General features: G+C 51.6%; 8 protein-coding genes across 8 annotated transcripts; 5 read left to right on the forward strand and 3 right to left on the reverse strand.

The window, feature by feature from the left end:
* Positions 1 to 180: 180 nt before the first annotated feature.
* On the reverse strand, positions 181 to 2591 carry ppmA (type 2C protein phosphatase PTC7). Its single transcript, XM_742172.2, has one exon. The coding sequence runs from the start codon at positions 1759 to 1761 to the stop codon at positions 400 to 402; it is 1362 nt and encodes a 453-aa protein (XP_747265.1). The 5' UTR covers positions 1762 to 2591; the 3' UTR covers positions 181 to 399.
* A 151-nt stretch (positions 2592 to 2742) lies between these two features.
* AFUA_8G04590 (putative pre-mRNA splicing factor) lies at positions 2743 to 4573 on the forward strand (the record flags this gene model as incomplete). The annotated part of the gene is made up of 3 exons (XM_742173.2): positions 2743 to 2781; positions 2925 to 2958; positions 3036 to 4573. 3 exons carry the CDS (start codon positions 2743 to 2745, stop codon positions 4571 to 4573), a joined length of 1611 nt encoding a protein of 536 aa, XP_747266.2.
* Positions 4574 to 5110: 537 nt separating this feature from the next.
* On the forward strand, positions 5111 to 5923 carry AFUA_8G04610 (J-type chaperone JAC1; the record flags this gene model as incomplete). Its single annotated transcript, XM_742174.1, has 1 exon — positions 5111 to 5923. The coding sequence occupies one exon, from the start codon at positions 5111 to 5113 to the stop codon at positions 5921 to 5923; it is 813 nt and encodes a 270-aa protein (XP_747267.1).
* A 625-nt stretch (positions 5924 to 6548) lies between these two features.
* AFUA_8G04620 (uncharacterized protein) lies at positions 6549 to 9350 on the forward strand. The gene is made up of 2 exons (XM_742175.2): positions 6549 to 7172; positions 7357 to 9350. The coding sequence occupies exons 1-2, from the start codon at positions 7147 to 7149 to the stop codon at positions 9041 to 9043; spliced, it is 1713 nt and encodes a 570-aa protein (XP_747268.2). The 5' UTR covers positions 6549 to 7146; the 3' UTR covers positions 9044 to 9350.
* A 756-nt stretch (positions 9351 to 10106) lies between these two features.
* AFUA_8G04630 (tellurite-resistance/dicarboxylate transporter family protein) lies at positions 10107 to 13875 on the forward strand. Its single transcript, XM_077805309.1, has 2 exons — positions 10107 to 10609; positions 10670 to 13875. The coding sequence occupies exon 2, from the start codon at positions 12222 to 12224 to the stop codon at positions 13401 to 13403; it is 1182 nt and encodes a 393-aa protein (XP_077659888.1). The 5' UTR covers positions 10107 to 10609; positions 10670 to 12221; the 3' UTR covers positions 13404 to 13875.
* Positions 13876 to 15647: 1772 nt separating this feature from the next.
* AFUA_8G04640 (RNA 3'-terminal phosphate cyclase-like protein) lies at positions 15648 to 16859 on the reverse strand (the record flags this gene model as incomplete). Its single annotated transcript, XM_742177.1, has 1 exon — positions 15648 to 16859. One exon carries the CDS (start codon positions 16857 to 16859, stop codon positions 15648 to 15650), a length of 1212 nt encoding a protein of 403 aa, XP_747270.1.
* Positions 16860 to 17128: 269 nt separating this feature from the next.
* Positions 17129 to 17859, forward strand: bna1 (3-hydroxyanthranilate 3,4-dioxygenase; the record flags this gene model as incomplete). The annotated part of the gene is made up of 2 exons (XM_742178.2): positions 17129 to 17196; positions 17313 to 17859. Exons 1-2 carry the CDS (start codon positions 17165 to 17167, stop codon positions 17857 to 17859), a joined length of 579 nt encoding a protein of 192 aa, XP_747271.1. The 5' UTR covers positions 17129 to 17164.
* A 712-nt stretch (positions 17860 to 18571) lies between these two features.
* On the reverse strand, positions 18572 to 20611 carry AFUA_8G04660 (CAP-Gly domain containing linker protein BIK1; the record flags this gene model as incomplete). The annotated part of the gene is made up of 1 exon (XM_742179.1): positions 18572 to 20611. The coding sequence occupies one exon, from the start codon at positions 20609 to 20611 to the stop codon at positions 18572 to 18574; it is 2040 nt and encodes a 679-aa protein (XP_747272.1).
* Between the last annotated feature and the right edge of the window lie 308 nt (positions 20612 to 20919).

Below are 20919 nucleotides of genomic sequence, written 5' to 3' on the forward strand. Positions count from 1 at the left end.
ATGAGGAAGAGAATAAGCAGGCCTCGCAGCTTCTCTGTGTCTTGGAGTGCTCTGCAATCCTTTCGATGTGAACGGGGTTTCTCGGGTCTCTTTCCTTTGATTACGTCTCTCAGAATGTTAATTTAGTTTCGCGAGCTTCTTGGGTTGAGATTTTAGTCCTTGCACAATACAAGCTATTCATGTGAAATCTGCGTAAACCATTGTGTCCAGATTGATAACGTGATAAAATATGGTATCCATCCTATTCTATTATACCTAATGCTGTATGGCCAGAAAACATCATATGACACAGCGCCTTTGGAACTATCTGCACAAGGAACACCCATTTTCCCTCTCTGGTAGACCCAGTACGTTCTATACATAAGTACAGCGCCAAAACGCATATTTAACTCAAGACGTCTAGCAAGATTCATGACCTCGACCCTCTTCAACGGCCACAATGATCAAAACGCAGATGTCGTCCACCTTTCCGCCTCGGTACCAATCGCCGGGATAATAGCGCTGGGCTTCTTTGGCGAATGGGCCGTCCCGTCGAGAATCCATGCTGGCCCGTTTGGCTTCGCCGGCGACTGTGGAAGCAAGCAGAGACTGGAGCGTATGGTGCTGATTAATTCTGCTGGATGGCGCAACATTGCCTGATGTGGAAGGGTCGGCCGCCGACGGCTTGGAAGGAGGAGATGGCCAGGGAAGTAGAGAAGCGAGGCCGTCAGGGCCCGTCAGCGCTCCGAGATTATCCGATACTTTGATTCCCAAATCGGTGGTGGCGGTCCATGCCCCGGTCAGAATCATCCGGCTTGTGATGAGCTTCAGGATGTCTTGATTGTTCAGGTTATCGTAGACGCCATCGGTCGCTAGCATGAGCACGTCGCCGTGCTGCATATGGAGGTTTGTGACAACCGCGTCGCGCGGCGAGTCCTCCAAGAAAGAGCCGCCGAATATGGAAGCCTGAGCGCGCATTCTCGGGGGGATGATGCTCAGCTGATATGGTGTGTTGAAGCCGTGAGTCTGTGGGACCGAGTAATGATGCACAGCCGCAAGACGGAGGAGCATCGACCCCGAGTCGCCTAGATTGGCCAACTCGACCTGACCATCCTCCAAGCCCACCCCGACCGATGCGGTACTCCCACCAGCCCGAATCGACTTGTCCGCCACGAGCTGGTCGTATCCTGACTGAAGCAGGTTCTTGGCCCGCAATTTGTCTGTCGACGAGTCCCAAGATAGCGCCTCGAGCGCCATATAAAGGCACAGAGCGTGAGAGAAGTTTGCTGGGTCGACCTTGGACTCCACCCAGCCTCCAACTCCGTCCGCGACTGCGAAGGCGATGGCGCCGGAGTCCTGACTTCCAACTCTGCTCACAAAGAAGGCATCTTCCCCACTATCTGGCCTCCTCTTGCGTCTGGTGGCGGCGTCAATTTCTTCTGTGACCACGCCGATAGCATCGTGAAGCTCGGGCTGGAAATTGTGGAAATTGGTGGGCGGGTGGAAACGGCGATTCTTGGGAGACGACGAGGCGGCCACACGGTAGGAGATGCGTGGAGCATCGAGACTGAACAATGACGTTGCATGAAAAGTCCTTCGCGAAAATCGTGGGAGGTAGGATGAAGATAATCGCTGGCTGCTAAGGGAGAAGAGAGAGTCCGGTAAGTGTCGAGACCATGTTGCGGTAGATGTTGCAAAAGAGAGCGATCTGTCTCTTGCGACAGGTTGTAGGCTACTGCAGGCTAAACTGCAGGCTCTACGGGAGGAGGCCAGCAGGATCATCGGCAAAGAGCAGGATCGTCACCGGAGGGCCCTGTCCCTCAGAATACCAAGACCCTCCAGCAGAATACTTCTGTACAACGATATTGTCTGCTGGACCATTTGAAGAACGTTGAAAAGCGCTTGGCGATGATACCAAACAAGCTGCCAACCCTCACGGATCAACCGCTCTGATCCGGATTGATCGCAGTAAACGGTAGGAGGTAACTGACGGGGCAATAATGAAGTCCTCTACGCTTTGTCCATGCAATTGGAGACTTCTCGCTGGATAGAAACGCCACTGGGCTGATCACTGGATCAGCCAGAGATTATGAGAAGATCGTGGATAATCATTCTTGCTGAAATTTCCCTTCCATGACTGATAGAAACAATAAGACGGGATCGCCGACCGCCTGGCGTCATCGACCGCCTCATGGAGAAAAGATAAGAAATTTTGACGCCAAGATGGCCTTTTGGTGAAATGCCTTCGGTAAGGACACCTGCAAGACGTAGCTTTTATTTACAGCAACCGATATATGATGCGTGTTCCGGAGCCTGTAAGAGAAGAGTAGAATTGGATGGTTGGTGCAGGAGAAATTTACATACACGTAGCGGCCAGGATGTGGCGCATTCTCTATGCAATGGTTCAGCGTAGGAGACGATCTTTGCAGAATAATGATGCGATATGAGGCTACACAAATGAAGCTGAGTCTTGTAGAAAGATTCTCCAGGAAAAACGACCTGTCGTGGTGACAAAATCAGTCAACCCGCCTTTGTACGGACTATGGAAAATATCCTGGATAACGTCGTCTCCGCGTTTTCTTCCTGGCCTCCACTAGTACTGCAGTGTCACCACCAAGGCAACCGGAGCCTTCTCAGACTGATAAATATTCATCGGAAAATCTTTTGCTGCTCCCGGCGATTATATGCCAGGCGAAGCGACGACCTAATAACCAAGCCATCCTTCTGATTCGAGTTTTGTCTCAAGCTCTAGTGCCCAAGATGATGCACCCTTCAAGACAGGCGTACGTGGAGGAGTCCGAGGTACGATGCTTTCTCCCCTCTGGTCCTCGTCTTCTCGATCCATATTATGTCTTACACAGTTTGATCTACCTTTGTTCACATTATAAAGTCAAAGGCTCTCTTCAGGAATCCTTCCACTGACGTCCAATGATGTTTGGTTTTAGGATACGGAAATGGGCATTGACCTGGCAAACGTCCGTAAGTAATAGCTTCGCTCGACCTGAATTTGGATCGCGACCCAAGTCATCTGGCTGACTGTTTCATGCCAATCGCAGCCGTCGACCGCGACTATGATATTCCCTCTGCTGCAGCGGGCATACCCGCGGAACGAGCATCTGCCATTCTATCACAATTCGAGCGCAAGCGACGGGCAGCTGCCATGGCGGTTCCGACGGATGATAACCGTGTGCGCGCACGACTGCGAGAGCTTGGTGAACCGATCACTCTTTTCGGAGAAGGTCCCGTGGACCGGAGAGACAGACTGCGTGAGCTTCTGACGGATCTGGCCGAGAGGCAGGAAGCAGCAGCTGCGGAAGGTGATGTCTCCATGCGAGGTACCACAGAGGAAACTGAAGCGGCAGAAGAGGAAGCAGAACAACAGGAAGAATTCTACACAGAGGGTTCCCAGGAGCTACTCAACGCCCGAAAAGCAATTGCCCGCTATTCCCTACCCCGAGCGAAAGCACGAGTAGAACGCTTACGAGAGGAATCTACAATCCCATTGAGAACACATATCAAACACCGCAAAGCGATCAAAGAGAAGTTGCAAGGGTTTGACCTTTACGGGTCGCAGATTGCGGGCGACCGCCCTGTGAGCATTTGTCGCTTTGCGCCAGACGGAAAGACGATCGCTGCGGGCAATTGGGGTGGTGGTATCCGGCTGCTCACGGTGCCGAATCTGGAGGAGAAGTCAAACCTCAATGGACATACGGATCGTGTCGGTGGATTGGCGTGGTTCCCCGGTGCAACGCTTCCTTCCTCGAATGTGTCCGAGTCGAGTGTCAACCTTGTCTCCGGGGGCGGCGAGGGCAACGTGGCGCTGTGGTCATTGGATAAAGATACACCACTAGCGACACTGTCAGGCCACAGTGGCCGTGTATGCCGGACAGAATTCCATCCTTCAGGGCGGTACATCGCATCTGCTTCGTTCGACACGACATGGCGCTTGTGGGACGTCGAGACAACAGTCGAACTCCTTCTTCAGGAGGGTCATTCACGAGAGGTTTATACGGTGGCATTTAACAATGATGGTTCTCTGCTGGCTAGCGGCGGTCTGGACAGCATTGGTCGAATCTGGGATCTACGGACGGGCCGCACGGTCATGATCCTTGAGGGACATGTCCGAGAAATCTACGGTCTCGACTGGGGTGTAGATGGATACCGTGTCTTGTCAGGTTCGGGGGATGGCTGGATCAAGTGTTGGGACCTCCGCCAAGTACGCAATATTGGTGGGATCGGCGCACATAAAAGTGTCGTGTCGGATGTACGGTGGTACAAGGGCACTGAGTCGGCTGCATCTTATCTGCCGTCCACTGAAAGCAATGGACGAATGGACGTTGACAGCAACCCGACACTCACAACGAGCGAACAGTCAACACCAGCAACCCCAATTCAACCAAAGAAGTCAGGCACATTCTTTGTCAGCAGTGGGTTCGACAAGAACGTCAATATCTTCAGCGCGGATGACTGGTCTCTAGTCAAGTCCTTGAGTGGCCATGCAGGCAATGTGCTCAGTACAGACATCAGTGATGATGCGCAGTGGATTGCCAGTTGCGGGCACGATCGGACTGTGAAGCTCTGGGGCATAGAGTGAATATAGCATCTATGGAGACTAAATGGTACTATTGACAATGTGGTCATATTTCACGCGTGCAGAATCATATACCTGCAAAAAACCCTTACTACTAGGCCCAGGATCTGTGTCGGACCTGGTTTCACAATACGAAGCCAATTCTCCATCGCTGAGACGCTGGTCACTCGAAGAATAGAGTAGTACCGTTTTTCTACGGGACTTGGACATCTAGTTGTTCCACACTAGGTGTCAATGGCCTCTAGGTAGCTTCCCACTGTACGTACCTCCTCAGAAAGTATGAATCGGATTGGATACTACTCGGTAGAGAAGGTGCATCGATTACGGACTTATGAAGCCGAACAATGCATTTTTGGTATAATGACGTAACCGGCAATCAATCTTTTTGACTAAGCGGCACGTGGTTGGCTAGTTTATTCTCATTGTTTAGTGCTGACTGATGAGAAAGCCATCGGAACAATACCAGATGGAGGAAGTGGTGCTCTACCAGTTCTGAGTCAACCGCTCGACTGCGCCAAAAGACATACATCCTAAGCAAAGATGGCAGCATCATTTCAAATGCAGCGGCTAGCACAGCGATCGCTGCTCTCCACAGTTCCCCTGGCACGGACGGAGGCCACACACTCGCTATTCCTAACAGGCGCCTGTATTTTCTGCCAGCTAAGACCAAGAGCTTGGGCTGCTCAGCCTGCGCGGCGCCCCTGTCTGACTTTGCCTACCCGTCGACTTGCCTCGACCTCATCTACAACAGCCCCCGAGACGAGCAATCAGGATAGCAACCTCCCAGACCTTACCAACCACTATACCATCTTCCGCGAGACCTTACCGGCAGGGCCACCCCCGGCTTCGGCATTCGATATCCCTCTGAGCGATCTGAGACGCGAGTTCCTCCGACTACAGAATGTGATACATCCGGACAAGTTCCCGCCGGGACCTGAGAAGCAACGAGCGGAGGCGCTGTCCGCGCGGATCAACGAAGCGTACCGGACGCTATCGGACCCTCTGCAGCGGGCGCAGTATCTCCTGCGCGAGATACATGGCATCGATGTGACAGCGGAGGACGGATCGACTCAACATGCGCTCGACCCGGAGACCCTGATGGAGGTTATGGAGGTTCAGGAGAGGATTGAGGAGGTCGGTGCAGGGCCGGAGGCTGAGGGAACCATTGCTGCGCTGAAAAAGGAGAATGATGCGCGGGTGGCGGCGTGTGTGAAGAGCTTGGCGCAAGCCTTTGAACGGGGGGATATCGAGGCTGCGCGTCAGGAGTGTGTGCGGTTGCGATTCTGGTACAGTGTGGGTGAAGGCTTGCGAGAGTGGGAACCAGGCAGGACGGAGATCCGCCTGATCCATTGATTACAGATTCTGGAAGTTCATTATGCCTGTGTCGCTTTGATAAGAACCGAACCTTAAGACTCCATACGAAGAATTAGCTATATTAGATAGGTAGCATGACTGAGACATGCCCCTCAATTGCAAGGCATACTCTGCCAGTCACTCCGTCCTCATTGCAGCTTGGGTTTTCACCGCCAGATGGGAAACGCATCCAGCCAGTTTGGGGACCTCACAGCACTTCTAGCATACACTACTCCGTTCTCCGTACCATAACCGTGAATAATATGCTTCTCTAATTCATCATTCTTTGGAAAAATCAAACTAACTTTGTCCACGAAACGACCCGCAATTGGGTCATCAAGAGGCTGGGACGAACAGCAGTTACAGTGCTCGTCGGGCAACAACCTAACCCGTTGGAGGAGATTGGCATTAGCAACCCGGTTACAAGGGTGATGCAGGAGTCCACGCTAACCGACCAGACTAATGCCATTCAAAGCACTCTCAGACGAGCTTGCTGGGTCACTTCCACCGCCCTCCAAGTATCAAAAGGTCGAAAGCGCTGCAAGCCTGCAACCACCTATTACCCGCGTGACTTCCGCGTGTTACAGTCTCCATCAGCAGTTTGCCATGGTACCGCTGCGTTGTCCAGGAGCACTAATAGCTCCTGCTTGAGAATGAGTGAGACGAACAGCTAGCCTACCTGCACAGTGTCCCAAACGGGTCGCGGATGCTGAGCTATCCCCGCGAATTTCGCCATGTCAATGTTATCAATGGCAAGGTATGGCTCCAAGACAGGGTGGTTCATGGTGTCTGGCATGATAAGAAGGAATGGTTTCTGAGGAAGTTGTTGCTGTTGGCACCGTTGGAGAAGAGAACTTGGCGGTCAAACCACCCTAAATCCCGTCGTGAATGCACACGTAGCAGGCTAACTTGACCCATCTGGGTCAGTTTCCGCGCTTGTAGCCTCTCTTTTTAGTTTAGATAGAGGGGAAAAAACGAGGCTGCAGAGGGCAAGGATAGGAGGGCGCAGGGTCGGAAACTTCAGTTCGCGTGGACTCTGCTTTGGATTTGAAGAGTCAACGATGACCGTTTCGGGCTGTTAGTATTTATTGCTGTTCATTCAGAGCGAGGGGAACTGTGAATAGATTACGTTTGCTCTGCTCTTACTCGCACATTTGTCTTGGTGAGATCGCATTGTCCATTTGTTGGAAGAAAAAGCGGAGGTTTCCAGGAGAGTATCCTCAATGGAGTCGTCACCAGATTGGAGTAGGTGAGTCCAGCATCTTCTTCGATCAAAACTCGGAGGAGATATCTCTGTTTTCAACATCCTGTTTGTGCTGCGTCTTAGCTTTGCTTTCACTCATTCCACATATCCAAGCCACGAGCAATTCAAGTCTTCACGCCAACCATGATAGCGTTGCCACTGACTCTTCGAATCACTCTCCTGGGTACAGCATCATCCATTCACCACCATTCACGTTCCTTGTTGGGCCTAATCATGACAAGTTGACAATACAATCGGGGCTTGCCCGCCATGTCTCCCAACCGCTCGATCATCTCATGAACAGTGGCCTCACCAGGGAGTCCAAGCATCATATTGCGGTTTTAGAGGAAGAGGATGCCGAGACCTTTGTGGCCTTTTGCGAGTATGCCTACACGGGCGATTACAGCGTGCCTACACCGGGGTCTCGCGAGGATGACAGGGTCGAGTCCAGCAACAACCCGACATTCAATCAGATGTTCTCGAATCCCAATCCCTTCGCCTCGGCCGTTCCTCCCCCAGCACCATCTCCTCCCCCGTCTGCCAAGTTTTCGGACAGGAACCTGGACGTGCCAGATAGTGGGGACGCGAAGACTGCCGAGGCAACTGAGGAGTCGGCGCAGCCGCTGAAGGAGGGCGAGGGCGAGGGCGTGAAGGATGCCACCGACGATGTGAGAGAGGATGTTGCAGCACCCGATGATCCGCCACAGGATCTGGCATCAAACTGTGATGAGCCAAGTGAGCAGCCTCTGGCGACCTCCACTGCCGAAGAGGGGTCTTCCTGGGGTCTCGAGGAGAACGCCATGCCCTCGAAGGGCAAGAAAGCGAAAAAGTCAAAGAAGGGCAAGAAGAAACAGCAAGGTGGTGCGACGGCAGAGGAACCAATGTCTAACCTGACTCCTCCAACCACCCCTCCTCCTGGAAATGTTGACGACCAGATCGATAACCCGCTCACGGTTGAGGCTACGACAATGCTGGATGACCCGATCCCAGTAATTGAACCTACTAAAGTAGACGAGGTAGCGGAGGCTGTGGAAGTTCCTGAGCCCACTGGAGCGGACCAGTCCCCTGATGCTGCCGCACTATCGGATACTGAGAGTTGGGATCGAGCAACCTCTGTGCCTCCCAATGTCAAGGATACCCTCAATCAGAAAGTGGAGCTTGATCCCGACAGTCAAAAGCAGGACAGAGTCAAGGAAGAGGTTGCGTCTCCCCGAAGCCAGATGAAAGCGTTCATTGACACCTCTTTCGCCAAGCAGCTATATCTTTCGCGCCGCCCAACTGGAGTTGGTCTCTGGGATGAGTTCGTGAACTTGGACTATTTTGATCATCCCTCGACCTATGGGACAAGGCCTCTCACCCCAACCGCGACACACTCGGATACAACCAAGTCAGATCTCCCGTATCTTCTCTTCCACGCCAAGCTGTACGTTTTCGCTGTACGATACTTGATTCCCGGTCTGGCGCAGTTGTGTCTCCGAAAGCTTCACGCGGATCTGCTGCGTCTGGATTTTCCTGGTCCGAAAGACGACGAAAGGAAGGAAGAGCGAGCTGCTTGGACTGCAACCAAGGGCAGAATGGTCCTTGACCTTCTCCACTTCACCTACACCAAAACGACCCGTTTGGAGCCAATTTCCCCAACCTCGGCCACTCAGCTTCGTGACAATGAGCTTCGCAAACTTGTCGTACACTACGCAGCCTGCAAGGTGAGAGAGCTTGCAGAGTACTGCGGTCCCATGGAAAGTATAGTAAGCTCGCCATTCCCTTCACCAGTGGACAAACAGCCACGAAGGGCGAATCGACCTTCCAGCCGTGGTTTCCGCGCGCTCTTGGATTCGACAACCGAACTTGCCTCGGACTTGGTCTTCCGCATGATGTGAATTCGAGTGTCACTTGCGCTTCATTTGCCTTCTGTCTATCCTATCAGGCGTCTTGTTTGTGTCCCGTGTTGGGGCTAGTTCAATTCGGCCTTCGCCTTTACATCAGGCCAGTATATCTGCTTGTATTCTTGTTTGAAGTACGTATCTATGCATGGAACGGGAGTATGGAATGACGATCAATGGAATAAGACTTCTGTTATTCAAGCATACTTTTTTTTTGTCTAATCCTGGTCTCAACATGGGGAAATTATTTCGTCCAAATTGAAAACTAAATCAATGATGACCATTCCCCTAGTATTGCTGGTGCATACTGTTTTACGACCTTGCTTACTGTCAATTGCTCTTGAACGCCTTGTATGCCTTGTCATGACTGAAGAATGGAATAAGGACGTAGACTGGACAATGATCAGTGTGATGAAGCCGCCCACTCCTAACTCATCCACCGATGTATATTGTTTTCAATGCGCAACCAGAACAAATGTAGCATTTTATATGGACATAGCAAGTGATCTCCGTGGGCACTGTACAACTACGTCCTACAGATAGAGCCACCGCGTCTGTACGGTGCACGACTAGAGCAACATGCCAAACCTCTGCTGCTGCAATCGACAACTCGGTCTCACCTTGGGTACACCGCCGTCGGGCCTATCTACTAGATAACAGACAAGTTTGACTGATCTGCCTTCTGGGCATCGGAGTGGATTCGCTTCGTAGAGACTCGGAAGGTGTGTGGAGACGGACCATCTTCCCGTTTCTTGGCCTTGATTCATATTTCGGACTGATATGTGGATATTCTCTCTTGTCGCAGTTGATGTTCGGATAGAATCTCTGGCATGGACTGGATATTGAGGGAGTTGGGTTGGCAACAGTGAGTCTTTTGATCTGTTTAATCGCTGTAGTAGCAGTTGCCATGTATCATGCTGATGTTACGGTGGAATAGAGACCCAAGCAGTGGGTCAACAACTTTGTAGATCATGGATACTGTGCATTAGAATTGTATAACTCCTAGGGGGGATATTCGTACTCTGTACTCACCAGAGACCCACCTAAGGATTTGAATTTGGCCATGCACTGCAGCGCTGGGTTTCATATCATGATTTAGATCTGCCATCACAGCCATTCTTGGCTCTGTGTTTGCAATGAGAAAGGCCGGACAATAACTTGGTTAAGCCAGGCATCGCTATCTCACAGAGAAAGCTAGCTTCCTGAACTTCAGTGGTGGTTGTTATTCTTAGAAATGGTTGTTGACGTTGTACACAGTAACCTCCCTGATGTTGATTCTCCCAATGCCAAGAGAAGCATTGATGCGGTCTTCCCAGCAACGAGAAATCTAGACTGGACTCTGCTCTCGCCCAAATTCTCCATTGACTCCATTGACTCCTCTTCCAAATCCATATCTCTCGATTTCACTGGGTTCACAGATGATTGCATTCTTTTGGACCCATGATCTCTTCATGGTCAAGAAATGGATATCGGATTGTGGTGTGGAAATGCCATCATCCACTCATGATGTCGCAGGTCGAAAAAGCCAATACAACACGCAAACCTAGTCCCTTCAAATAAATGGTTTCAGTCTCCATCCCTTTTCCTTATGCCTCACTCGCTAACTTGCTTTCATTCCCACAGCCACCACTGAGCTTGGCAGCGGGTCTCCCGTCGATGATGCGGCGTCGATCCCTCTGTTGCTCCTCTTGGCCGGGCTGCTCGGCAAACCAAATTGAAGGCGTTGGCGCACGTTGAGATTCTCTCGGTGCTGAGTTCTGTACTTACGGAGTAATCTGTTGTACTTCGAATGTTGCCCAAACCTTCCTTCGCTATGGTTTACTCGGACCCTGGCCATCAGGCTCCACAGGATTCACAAAAACCCAGAGCCGTTCAATCGGCTTCAAAGCTGTTGCCTTCCCTATCCATGATCTACAGTTCTCCTGGACTTAGCGGCCCCTTTCCACTTGTAAAATTTCAACTGCTTCGGCCCGAAAGCCTGCAATCGGGCGACCCGATGAGGTGCTTTCTCCATCCCGTGGTTCATTCCTGGCTTCGAATTTGAGATCGAGGCCTCGAGACTGGAAAAGTCTCAAGATTCGGATCATGACAAGTTTGGAAACCATTTTCGAAGACAAAGCAGGGAAGCCGGCCAAAGAAGAGAACCCGATACCGTAAGAAGCAAAAGAAGCCAGAATGCTGACAAACTAGGAAATATGCCTTATCTTTCCTTTTCTGGTCGATGTGACAAGCCACTATTGTCTTCACTCTGACACCTGTGCTATCGCCAAAAACGCGTCATATGGATCTGCATGGCGAGAACGTTTGCATCTGTGGTCTGCATAGAGTGTAACTTACTTGCTCCTCTTCCTTCAGGCACACATATTAGACATTCTCTGAGCGAAGTCTCGGTAAGTCGCCACTGTTTGTGAAGATCATGGCTCATCCCCCTAGGCATCAGGCTTTACCTGCCCCCTCCCCTTGTCTAGGCTCTCCACTGTGAACCTTCTCTCCTTTGCAAGAAGGTGAGTTGCAGATACGTCCCCTATGGCCCTATCTAAATATGCTCCTGATTGAGTTTCCTTCCTAACCCCCCCGATTCCTGGTGGGTACTACTGATCCAAGCTAGAGCAATGCGTTTATAGGATGTCTTCCGCGATATCTGCTAAGCCAACCACTGTTGATGCACCCTGCATACTTATTTTCTTGGACTCTTGGCCCAGATAGCCTTCCACATCAAATGGAAGGGTAATGATTGTCAGCCTGAAGCCCTGAATGTTTTATGGTGGTCCTTCACATGTGTATGGCGGCTCTGCCGTCTGATATAAAGTATCTATGGCTCCAGCGATATCTCGTTGTTTCAGTCGGACAATTTTATTCTCTGATCCAAATCTTTCTCTCTTGTTTCCTTTTTGCAGGCCCTGCATTGTGCATCCATTCTTTCAGGTACATTTAGGCTGATCTTTACCATCTCTGCTTCGAGCTCTTCACTAGATTCATCTTTGGGGTGTCTGTGGGTTTTCTGTAATGGAGTCAGAGCATTGACAGATCATCTATACACACTCTCTCATCCGGATAGGATCCTGTCTTGTGTTTCTTGTCCTACCACATATTCACTAAGCTTGACATAGATTTCCTTGTTTGCATTTCATACTCTTTCCATACCCGTACCAGGGCCGAGCACCTCGCAGCCACGATGTTCAACGATCATGATCATGTTCCACCAACATCATCACAGTCGGATTCTGGCTTTTTTGAACAAGAAATGAAGAAATCTCCTCGACTAAGCCTTCGTGAGCGCCTACGGCACTTCACCTGGGCGTGGTATACCTTGACGATGAGTACCGGTGGACTGGCTCTTCTGATTGCTAGTCAGCCGTATACCTTCAATGGCATGAAGGGCATCGGGATGGTCGTTTATATCCTCAATCTTCTGTTATTCGCTCTTGTCTGTTCTTTGATGGTGCTGAGATTCGTTTTGCATGGCGGTTTCCTTGACAGCTTGCGCCACCCTCGCGAGGGTCTCTTCTTCCCTACCTTCTGGCTATCCATTGCAACGATCATCACTGGCTTGCATCGTTACTTCGGCTCCGACGACCTAGAGTCGTACCTCATCGCACTCGAAGTCCTCTTCTGGGTCTACTGTAGTTGCACCCTCGCCACAGCTGTGATCCAGTACTCATTCCTCTTTGCCGCCCACTCCTACGGCCTGCAGACAATGATGCCATCATGGATCCTACCAGCCTTCCCCATCATGCTCAGCGGAACCATCGCCTCGGTCATCAGCGAATCCCAGCCCGCGCGATCCGCGATCCCCATCATCACTGCCGGCGTTACCTTCCAGGGCCTCGGCTTCTCAATCAGCTTCATAATGTACGCCCACTACATCGGCCGACTCATGCAGTCAGGGCTTCCCTGCCGCGAACACAGACCAGCCATGTTCATTTGCGTGGGGCCTCCGTCTTTCACCGCGTTGGCGCTAGTAGGGATGGCCAAGGGCCTGCCCGACGAATTCAAGATAATCAAAGACGCACACGTCGAGGACGCCCGGATCCTCGAGCTGATGGCTATTATCGTCGGCGTGTTCCTGTGGGCCCTGAGTCTCTGGTTCTTCTTCATTGCCTTTGTTGCTGTCGTCCGGTGCCGGCCCACTGCGTTCCACCTTAGCTGGTGGGCCATGGTCTTCCCCAACACTGGGTTCACGCTGGCCACTATTACCCTGGGGAGGGCATTGGGGAGCCCTGGCGTCTTGGGCGTCGGCTCGGCCATGTCGGTCGGTGTTGTCTGCATGTGGGTCTTCGTTTTCGTCTACCACATTCGTGCTGTCATCAGGCAAGACATCATGTACCCGGGCAAAGACGAGGATGTGCTAGATTAAATGCCACCCTCACACAATCACTCTGTCAATGACCTTCAACTGCTGCCGTCTCTCAAAATTTCTTTCTTTGACATACTTTTTCGCGTTGTGTCTACCGTCCTGTTCGAAAGGAACTCCTCCATTTACCTCGCCTCTGCCTTTCTTTTTCTTTCTTCATGTTCGGTGAATTTTGCCTTCAACGCTTTGATCGGCGTATACTGCATTCCAAAAGGCGTTGGGGTCCACGAGTCAGTCTCATTCTCTCAGAGTCCATTTTCTGTTCAGCGCAAATGCCAGCACATTCATGTTTAGTGTACGCAAGCCCTTTTTAGAGTATATATGCATGAATTCATGTTATTCGGTTTCTCGCTAGAGCCTGCTACTACTTGAAGATGCCTAGATGTATATATCAGTGCAATCATATCACAAGCTAATTTGTTCATATATACACAATGCTGGCAAAAGCCCCTTACCGTACATCCACAGTCCAAATACATCCCCACGGCGGCTTGCTGGTAATGATGCCTTCTAGGCCTTAAGAGTCCTGTAGGCTCAGCACGTTGCATTGGAACCACTCCAAACTTTCCATTAATTCTCACAGCCTCTAGTCAGTACGAGCACATTCCCAAGGCAATCTTTCAGCTTTGGGCTTACACTTGCAATCTCAAAAAGCTGAGGGTGTGCCAGGAACCTCTGAGACAATTAGCAAACACACCCCACGAACAATAAGGCTGGCCCACATATTAAATGATGCAGTGAAGCGAAGATACTTCTAGCCAGCCTGTGAAATTTATAGTTCAAAGAAACAGCAGAGACATGCAAATTTACATACAAGCTCTGTCAGTTACTGGATCAGCCCACGGTGCCAGGGACACTGCTCAGAGGAAAGGGGACGGGGAGGGAGGGAGATATACGGCCTGCGCTGTCAAGCCTTCATGACGCGCAGTTTGAAATGACCAGCTTCTGGTTGAAACGAGGAAGTTGGAAACCTGCAGCAAGGTAACTTACAGGGGCCACTATAGAGAGACATGGGAGATAGGTAGGAGGAAGGATGTGAAGCCGGCGAAGATGAGCATCTCGAGAGGGCAGAGAAAGCGTGGTTCATGCTGAGAAACATGAATGGGAAGAACAGCGCAGGAGAGGAAAAGAAGAAGGTAGGCTGTCACGGGCAGGGGCAAGTGGAAGGGGAGGAAAGAAAGGAGAGAGGAGGAAAGGGAAGCAGCTGCCTTTTTGTGCTGCACTGGTGGCGGACTATGACCCTCAGGGAACCGCTGCAGATAAGGAAGGCACGATCCAACTGCGGTACTGATTAGGTAGCATCATGTTGCCCAGCCTGAAAGATCACTGCGCTGGGAACTGGTCCAGCATAGGTATTGTTGCCTAAGATTGTGACGAAAAAAGACATGTCAGAGCGACAAGGTGCGCAGAACACGGTCATCATGAGTCGTTGATCATCCGGTCCTGCTTTGACAGAGAGGCCCAGGACATAGTGAGTTCTTCCATACCCCTCCAGCTTCAAGAATCTCGAGCTTCGTTCAGGCCGACGTCCAGTAGTGAGAGTATTGCTTGCGTCTCTGGAGCAGGAGACGCTTCCGCATCGCCATACGTATTCTAACAGAAGCGAGGAACAGTAAAATGGAGAATTCAGATACAAACGTGATAAGGCTTTGGTCGGTGATATCGAATGGTAAGATGTGCAGGATCTGCATGCATGATAGTTCTATGGATCTATATACAAGCATAAGTGCGCTATTATCACGGTTTCCCGGAACACCAGAAACGCCTCTTCGTTGAATTCCATCTCAATTTGCCCTGGCCAAGTGTCCAGGAACAACTTGGGTAGCCGAAACATGGGTATAGTGCGACGCAAAAGTTGAACAACCCTTCAAAACTTTTGTTACCCTCGCCAAACACCTCAAAATATTGATCGTCCTGCTAAAGACCTTAGTTGTCCGAAGTACAACTAACCTCGTACTGTATGCCAACCACACATGACAGAACCAGGCGAGCGATGACGTTTTCGTTACACTCGGGGCAGTTCACTCAACTTTGATGCACACCTGGGTAGAGCATCTCCCAAGCAGATCCGGTGGCTTGTTACCGGGGAATGATTGGAACAAAAGTATCATGTGTGCGCGGAACTGGTATACTGGTTCGGAGGTGCAGAGAAGCCTCCAAATGGTGGGTGAGCCCCGTGTTGATAACTGCATGACCGAGCATATGCAGCAGATAGTCATATGCCACCAAGTCATGTTGTTGCCGTGATCAAGCAACCTTCCGACCAACGTTACCGATACCTCGTCCAACCACGCTCACGATAACGTCCCCTTGCTCGTTCTCACCAGTGGCATCTCGTAGACCCCAACCGGGGGCACCAAACTTGGCCAAATCTCTAGCCAGCTGGATGATGCTCTCATCGGCAATCACTTCCCGTCCAAATTGAAGTCGACCAACGTCCTCCGACCCCATAGTCATCAAGCCCAGCATGGTGGAAGCTGCAGCCGGGGCAACGCATCCGCCTTTTGAGATAGTTTCCAGAAGCTGGTAGGCACATTGCTTTCCAATATCCTCCGGTGCCTGCCCACCCGCAGGTGGCGAGGCGACGTCAGCGGAGTACAAGCAGCCAGTCGAAGACTCCGCGACCAGGGACAAACCGAATCCAAGACCGATCTTCTTCTTTGCGGATGGGTTGTTCCTGTCAGGGACCAGCGGCGCAGACGACACATCGGAGAAAATGTAGGTGTCGGGAACGAGAGGATTGAGAATGCCACGAGCTACATCAATCATCCTGGCATTGTTGGAGGCTGAAACACCCACCGAGTACGCCACGCCACGAACCTTCTTGACTCTGCCCGGGTTCATCAAGTGCAGTGTTTTCGGAAGGCGTACTTGGTGACCGAAAACTAACTGAACCTCTCCACCGCCTCCCCTGCCGTTCGGTCCGGGGTTAGACCGGCGGAGAACACGAAGTTCGATGTTGTTGAAGATACCGAACTGGTTGTAAAGCGGAAGGATTGCAGTGCGGACGCTGTCCACGGACATGTCCCCAGTGGGTGTGGCGGATGTAATAACGCCAGGACCAGTGAAGAGGACCTTGATCGGCGCCTTAGAGAATGGCGCGAGGAGACAAAGAGGTATTAAGAAGTAGCTGACGCCTCGAGTGCATCCTGCCGGGAGCTCATGCCGAATAACACCTCCGGTGGTGACCCCGTTGCCTGCAATGCCTCCAGTGATCAGACCAGGCTTGTAAACAACGATGGTTCCCGTGTATGAAATTTCTATCTGAGAGCCATTTGTGACAGCTTCCAAGAGACGCAGAAACGAGATTTCGTGGGGAGCAAGACCGGGATTCGTGGGAGACGAAGGACGGATTTGGGAGATATGGACTGCGCGACCGGTCAAGGTTGAAAAGACCAATCGGTTTACGAAATTCTTGTGGCCGGTAAACCGAAGGGGAGGCTGAGATGTTGTCGCCATGATTGCTGGATTGGAGATCTTCCGATATCCTGTCGTCGATATCAGAAGCTGATTCTCTCAGTCCCAAGAAGTGTGGATAATTTTGATAAAAAGTGAAAATCTCTCGGGGAGACGATCTTCCTTTCCGGGTGCGCTGCTTATCTATCTCCGGCTATCTCCGCCTGATCGGATGATGCATTGACTTCGGTAGTTGCTTGATATTCAATCAGGTATATGACTGTAAGAATCAGATCTCACAGGTTGTCGATTAAAAGTCTGACTGGCATCAGAAAGGCCTCTGAAGGAAGAAAAAAAAGCTCGCGACAATGCTGCCCCCAGCTCTGAATATCCCGAAATGGTATTTCCTACCACAAGTCCCTTCCAAACCGCCTACCCCTCCCCCACTTCCGAAGGGCCATCTCCCGATACGAAACCATGAGAGCACTTACAATCCAGATAATGACCAGGCTACAGGCTCGAAGAAAACTCGCATCTCCTTCAGCCACCGGTGAATAATTACTGCGTCTATCACCCCTCCTCCCCCGCGACAGCCGGATACACGGTCATGATCGTTGGGGGACCAAATGCCCGCACGGACTATCATATCAACACGACCCCAGAATTCTTCTATCAGTATCGAGGCTCTATGCTTCTAAAGACAGTTGATACGTCAGTCTCTCCTCCTGTCTTCCAGGATATCCCCATCCATGAAGGATCGATCTTCCTCCTGCCCGCCAACACCCCGCACTGCCCTGTCCGGTTCAAGGACACTGTTGGTGTGGTGATGGAACAGCCTCGGCCCAAAGATGCGGTTGATACGATGCTGTGGTTCTGCAAGAAGTGCGGGGAGGTTGTCTGGGAGAAGCGGTTTGTGTGTACGGATTTGGGGACACAGGTGAAGGAGGTGGTGGAGGAATTTGCTGCTGATCAGGAGAAGCGGACTTGCAAGGCATGTGGGACCATTGCTGAAACGAGATATCAGGAAGGCGAGGTTGTACAGCCGCCTAGGTTTCTGGAGTGATTGGGCTTCTACTTTCTAACATGTAAGCGGGACGAAGACAAGACCCCGGGGCAACCGAATAATGAGTAAGTAATGTACTATATGTGGTTGTTCAAGTGTTGTATTCTGACAATCTCCAATTTGTACATTGATTTGATGAGGTAGATGAGGTAGACACAGGTCGTTGGCCCAAATGCGCTGTGAGTAGAGGAGTAGCTGGAAACTGCAACTCGCTTGGGCGCATCATGTAATACTGGCTGAAGCATAGCGGGAATAAAAGATGGGCCGAGTTTCTGCGATCCTGCGAGAAGTGTTTGTAAGAACAGGGTCTATTGAGCCCGAAAGGAAGTACAGTAAGAATACAAAAGAGGGTGAAATGAGAGGAAAGAGCTGGCAACAGGCGAGTCAGAAAGAGTGAGGGCTCAAAGAGCCATGAAGGTACTAACACAAGCGTTGAATAAGGTCTCGTCTTGAGGCTGAATCTTTAATGGCAAGGCTGGGCTTCACAGGGTCATGACAGCGAGCCCCCAAAAAGGAGATTATAAAAAGTGCGAAAACCGCAGTCTAGGGCAACAGGCACATGGCGTTGCCAGAATAGAAAGTATGCAGAAGTATTAATAGGTTTTGGCAATGCGCCGAAAGGAGAAACCCGCTCAGACATCAAGGACAGGAGAGATAGGTGATCGTCCAACATGAGCCACCATCGGCAGCATCCCGACGCAACGGCCGCTGCTCACTCATCAAAAGGGCAATCAATGCTTTCATGACCGTCCCTCTCACAGAGGGCACACCACTTCGTTTCATCAATCACTCCACTAGCCTTCCCTGCAACAGGAGCCATAGAAGCGGTGAGACCTCCACTGATACCCTTCAGCCCCTCCAGGACGGCGTCTCGTCCTGTCTTTTGAGGGGTGGCGCTAACCTCGTCCTTTAACGGAGAGGATTCTCCGGCGATGGAAGTCCCGGGGGTCGACTTGCTGTCCACAGAAGCCTCGTGGTGTGACTGCTCAACGGGGCGTACATGCTCGTTCTTGGTTTCGGCACCAAGGATGTTCGTGCAGCTCAGAATATCGTGACCGCCGGTTTCGCAAATCTCACACCACAAGGAATTGCCATCATCAGAGCGGCCATCGGACTCATGCATGGTCTCCAAACGGTGGCGCGAGGAGTTCGAAGCTCCTCGGTGGTGCGAGCCAAACGGCTGATACTGATTTTCACCATGAGGTTGCTCTTGCCAGTCATTAGGGACCACTGTGCGGTCAGACAGTCGATGAGCATGGTTGATAGTGTTCGCGGTCCCGACATATCCAGCAGAGTTCGATGGTTTATGGGGAGGCGCTGGAGCGCTGATCGTGGAGCTGCGAGTACGGCTTTCGTTGCTAAGCCGCAACTGCTGTAACTCGCGCTCAAGCTCCTCAATGCGATAGTTCTTGCTCTCGGTTGCATGCTCAAATTCCTGAATACGCTGTTCCAGACGAGCGATGTGTTCGGAATCATGGTCCTGTCGAGAACTTGCAAGCCCATTCTGAAGGCCAGGGAAGTTCGGGTCGCCCCTGCTCAATGAATGGATGATGGCTTTGAGGCCGCGGATCTCGTCGTCTTTCTGGTCTAGTTCCTTCGAGTACTGCCGGCCTCCGTCTCCGCCTGAATGGGCTTCCCTCAACATGGCGCTGGAATGTTCGCGCTCTTTTTTCAGCTCAAGCTTTGTTCTTTCCACCTCTCCTCGTAGAAACTCGACCTCAGCCCGCGCTTCCGCCTCGCCACGTCTTGCGTCTTCCAGGCCCTCTTCTAGCTCCGAAACCAGCTCTTCCAACTGCTTCAGCTGCCTGGCAACGGCCTCGACATCCTCCCCTCGGTCTTGTAGCTCTTTATTCTGCTGCATGAGTTCGTCCAGGCGCTGCTCGTAGACCCGCTCGGTCTCGGACGCGGCTATCTCTAGCGTATCAAGGGTGCTTCTGAAGTCGGCTCGATGTAGATCGAATTCTGCTGTCAACTGAGCAATCCTCTCATTCTTCTCCCGCAGCTGGGCCCTGATGGACAGAGCATCCGAGCCTTCTAGGTCCTCAATTGTCCTTTGGAATTCTGCAAGTGTATTTGCCTGTTCCTCTAGTTGCTTATCGCGATCCAGTAGTTGCTTTTCCAGGCTCTTGATCTGATCTTTCAATTCCTGCACCTCCGACGCCATCGAGCTGCGATGGAAGTCGGAAGTCCTGACTGAGGACAAGTCATCGTCCATGCTCATGCGGGAGGGAGTCCTATCGGATGCGCGAGACGGAGCTTTAACCGGACTTCGAGGATAGCCATTGGGACTCGGCCCTGCTCGAGAAGCGGTGGATGGAGTACGAAGACCGGCAAGGCTAAGCTTGGAGGGAGGCGGACCACGCGGCGACTCAGGGCGAGGTAAAGAGGGTCGTCTTACTCGTGGACGAGGTACTGCAGGACTGGGACCGACAGATTTGCTGAAATTGATCGGTCGCGAAGGCGTCGGAGGGGCGGTGGTCACAGTAGGGGCGGATGTGGAGGATCGCTTCGTGACATAGCGATTGTTGTTCATGGGAACAAAGATGCCGGAACCAGGGACAGTGGTCTTGAAATACTTTCTTCCTTCCACATCTCCATTGTTCTTGCCTCTCTTGGCGTGCTCCGGAGCCAGTTCGATCCCAGCGAACCTGCCTTGTTTTCCGGCAACGCTGCCCAGGTAGCGGACCGTCCCATACATGCCCCCGGGAACGTTCACAACGTCGCCAACCTGGATATCGTCGAGAGGCGCCATGGCGATGGAGTTCGAGATTTGAGAGAGAGCGGCCTCAAAGTGCTCGAATTGACGAACGCGACCAGAGCGGAAAACTGAAGGGGTCCAGAAATCCAGAAGGAACACAAGTCAGGAGGGGAAAAGGAAAAGAGCGGCATTAAAGGGATGATGCGGTGCAAGGGCAGAACAGACACGAGTGGAGCTCCTGCACTTTAGATCATTGACTGATCATTGATTGAAATTTGATAGGAGCAGATAAGTTTTCATGGCTCTCCTGTCAGCCAACAATGGACTGTTAACAGTTTTAAGGGGCCTGACGGAGGAGTTCC

This window comes from Aspergillus fumigatus, chromosome 8, assembly GCF_000002655.1.
Source record: "Aspergillus fumigatus Af293 chromosome 8, whole genome shotgun sequence".
Classification (NCBI taxonomy): Eukaryota; Fungi; Ascomycota; class Eurotiomycetes; order Eurotiales; family Aspergillaceae; genus Aspergillus; species Aspergillus fumigatus.

Coding starts and splice junctions, on each gene's coding strand:
- ppmA (XM_742172.2), bottom strand. CDS start 1,761: ATGATCCTGCTGGCCTCCTCCCGTAGAGCCTGCAGTTTAGCCTGCAGT.
- AFUA_8G04620 (XM_742175.2), top strand. CDS start 7,147: ATGGAGTCGTCACCAGATTGGAGTAG. Junction 7,173..7,356: donor TCGTCACCAGATTGGAGTAG/GTGAGTCCAGCA, acceptor TCCTGGGTACAG/CATCATCCATTCACCACCAT.
- AFUA_8G04630 (XM_077805309.1), top strand. CDS start 12,222: ATGTTCAACGATCATGATCATGTTCCACCAACATCATCACAGTCGGAT.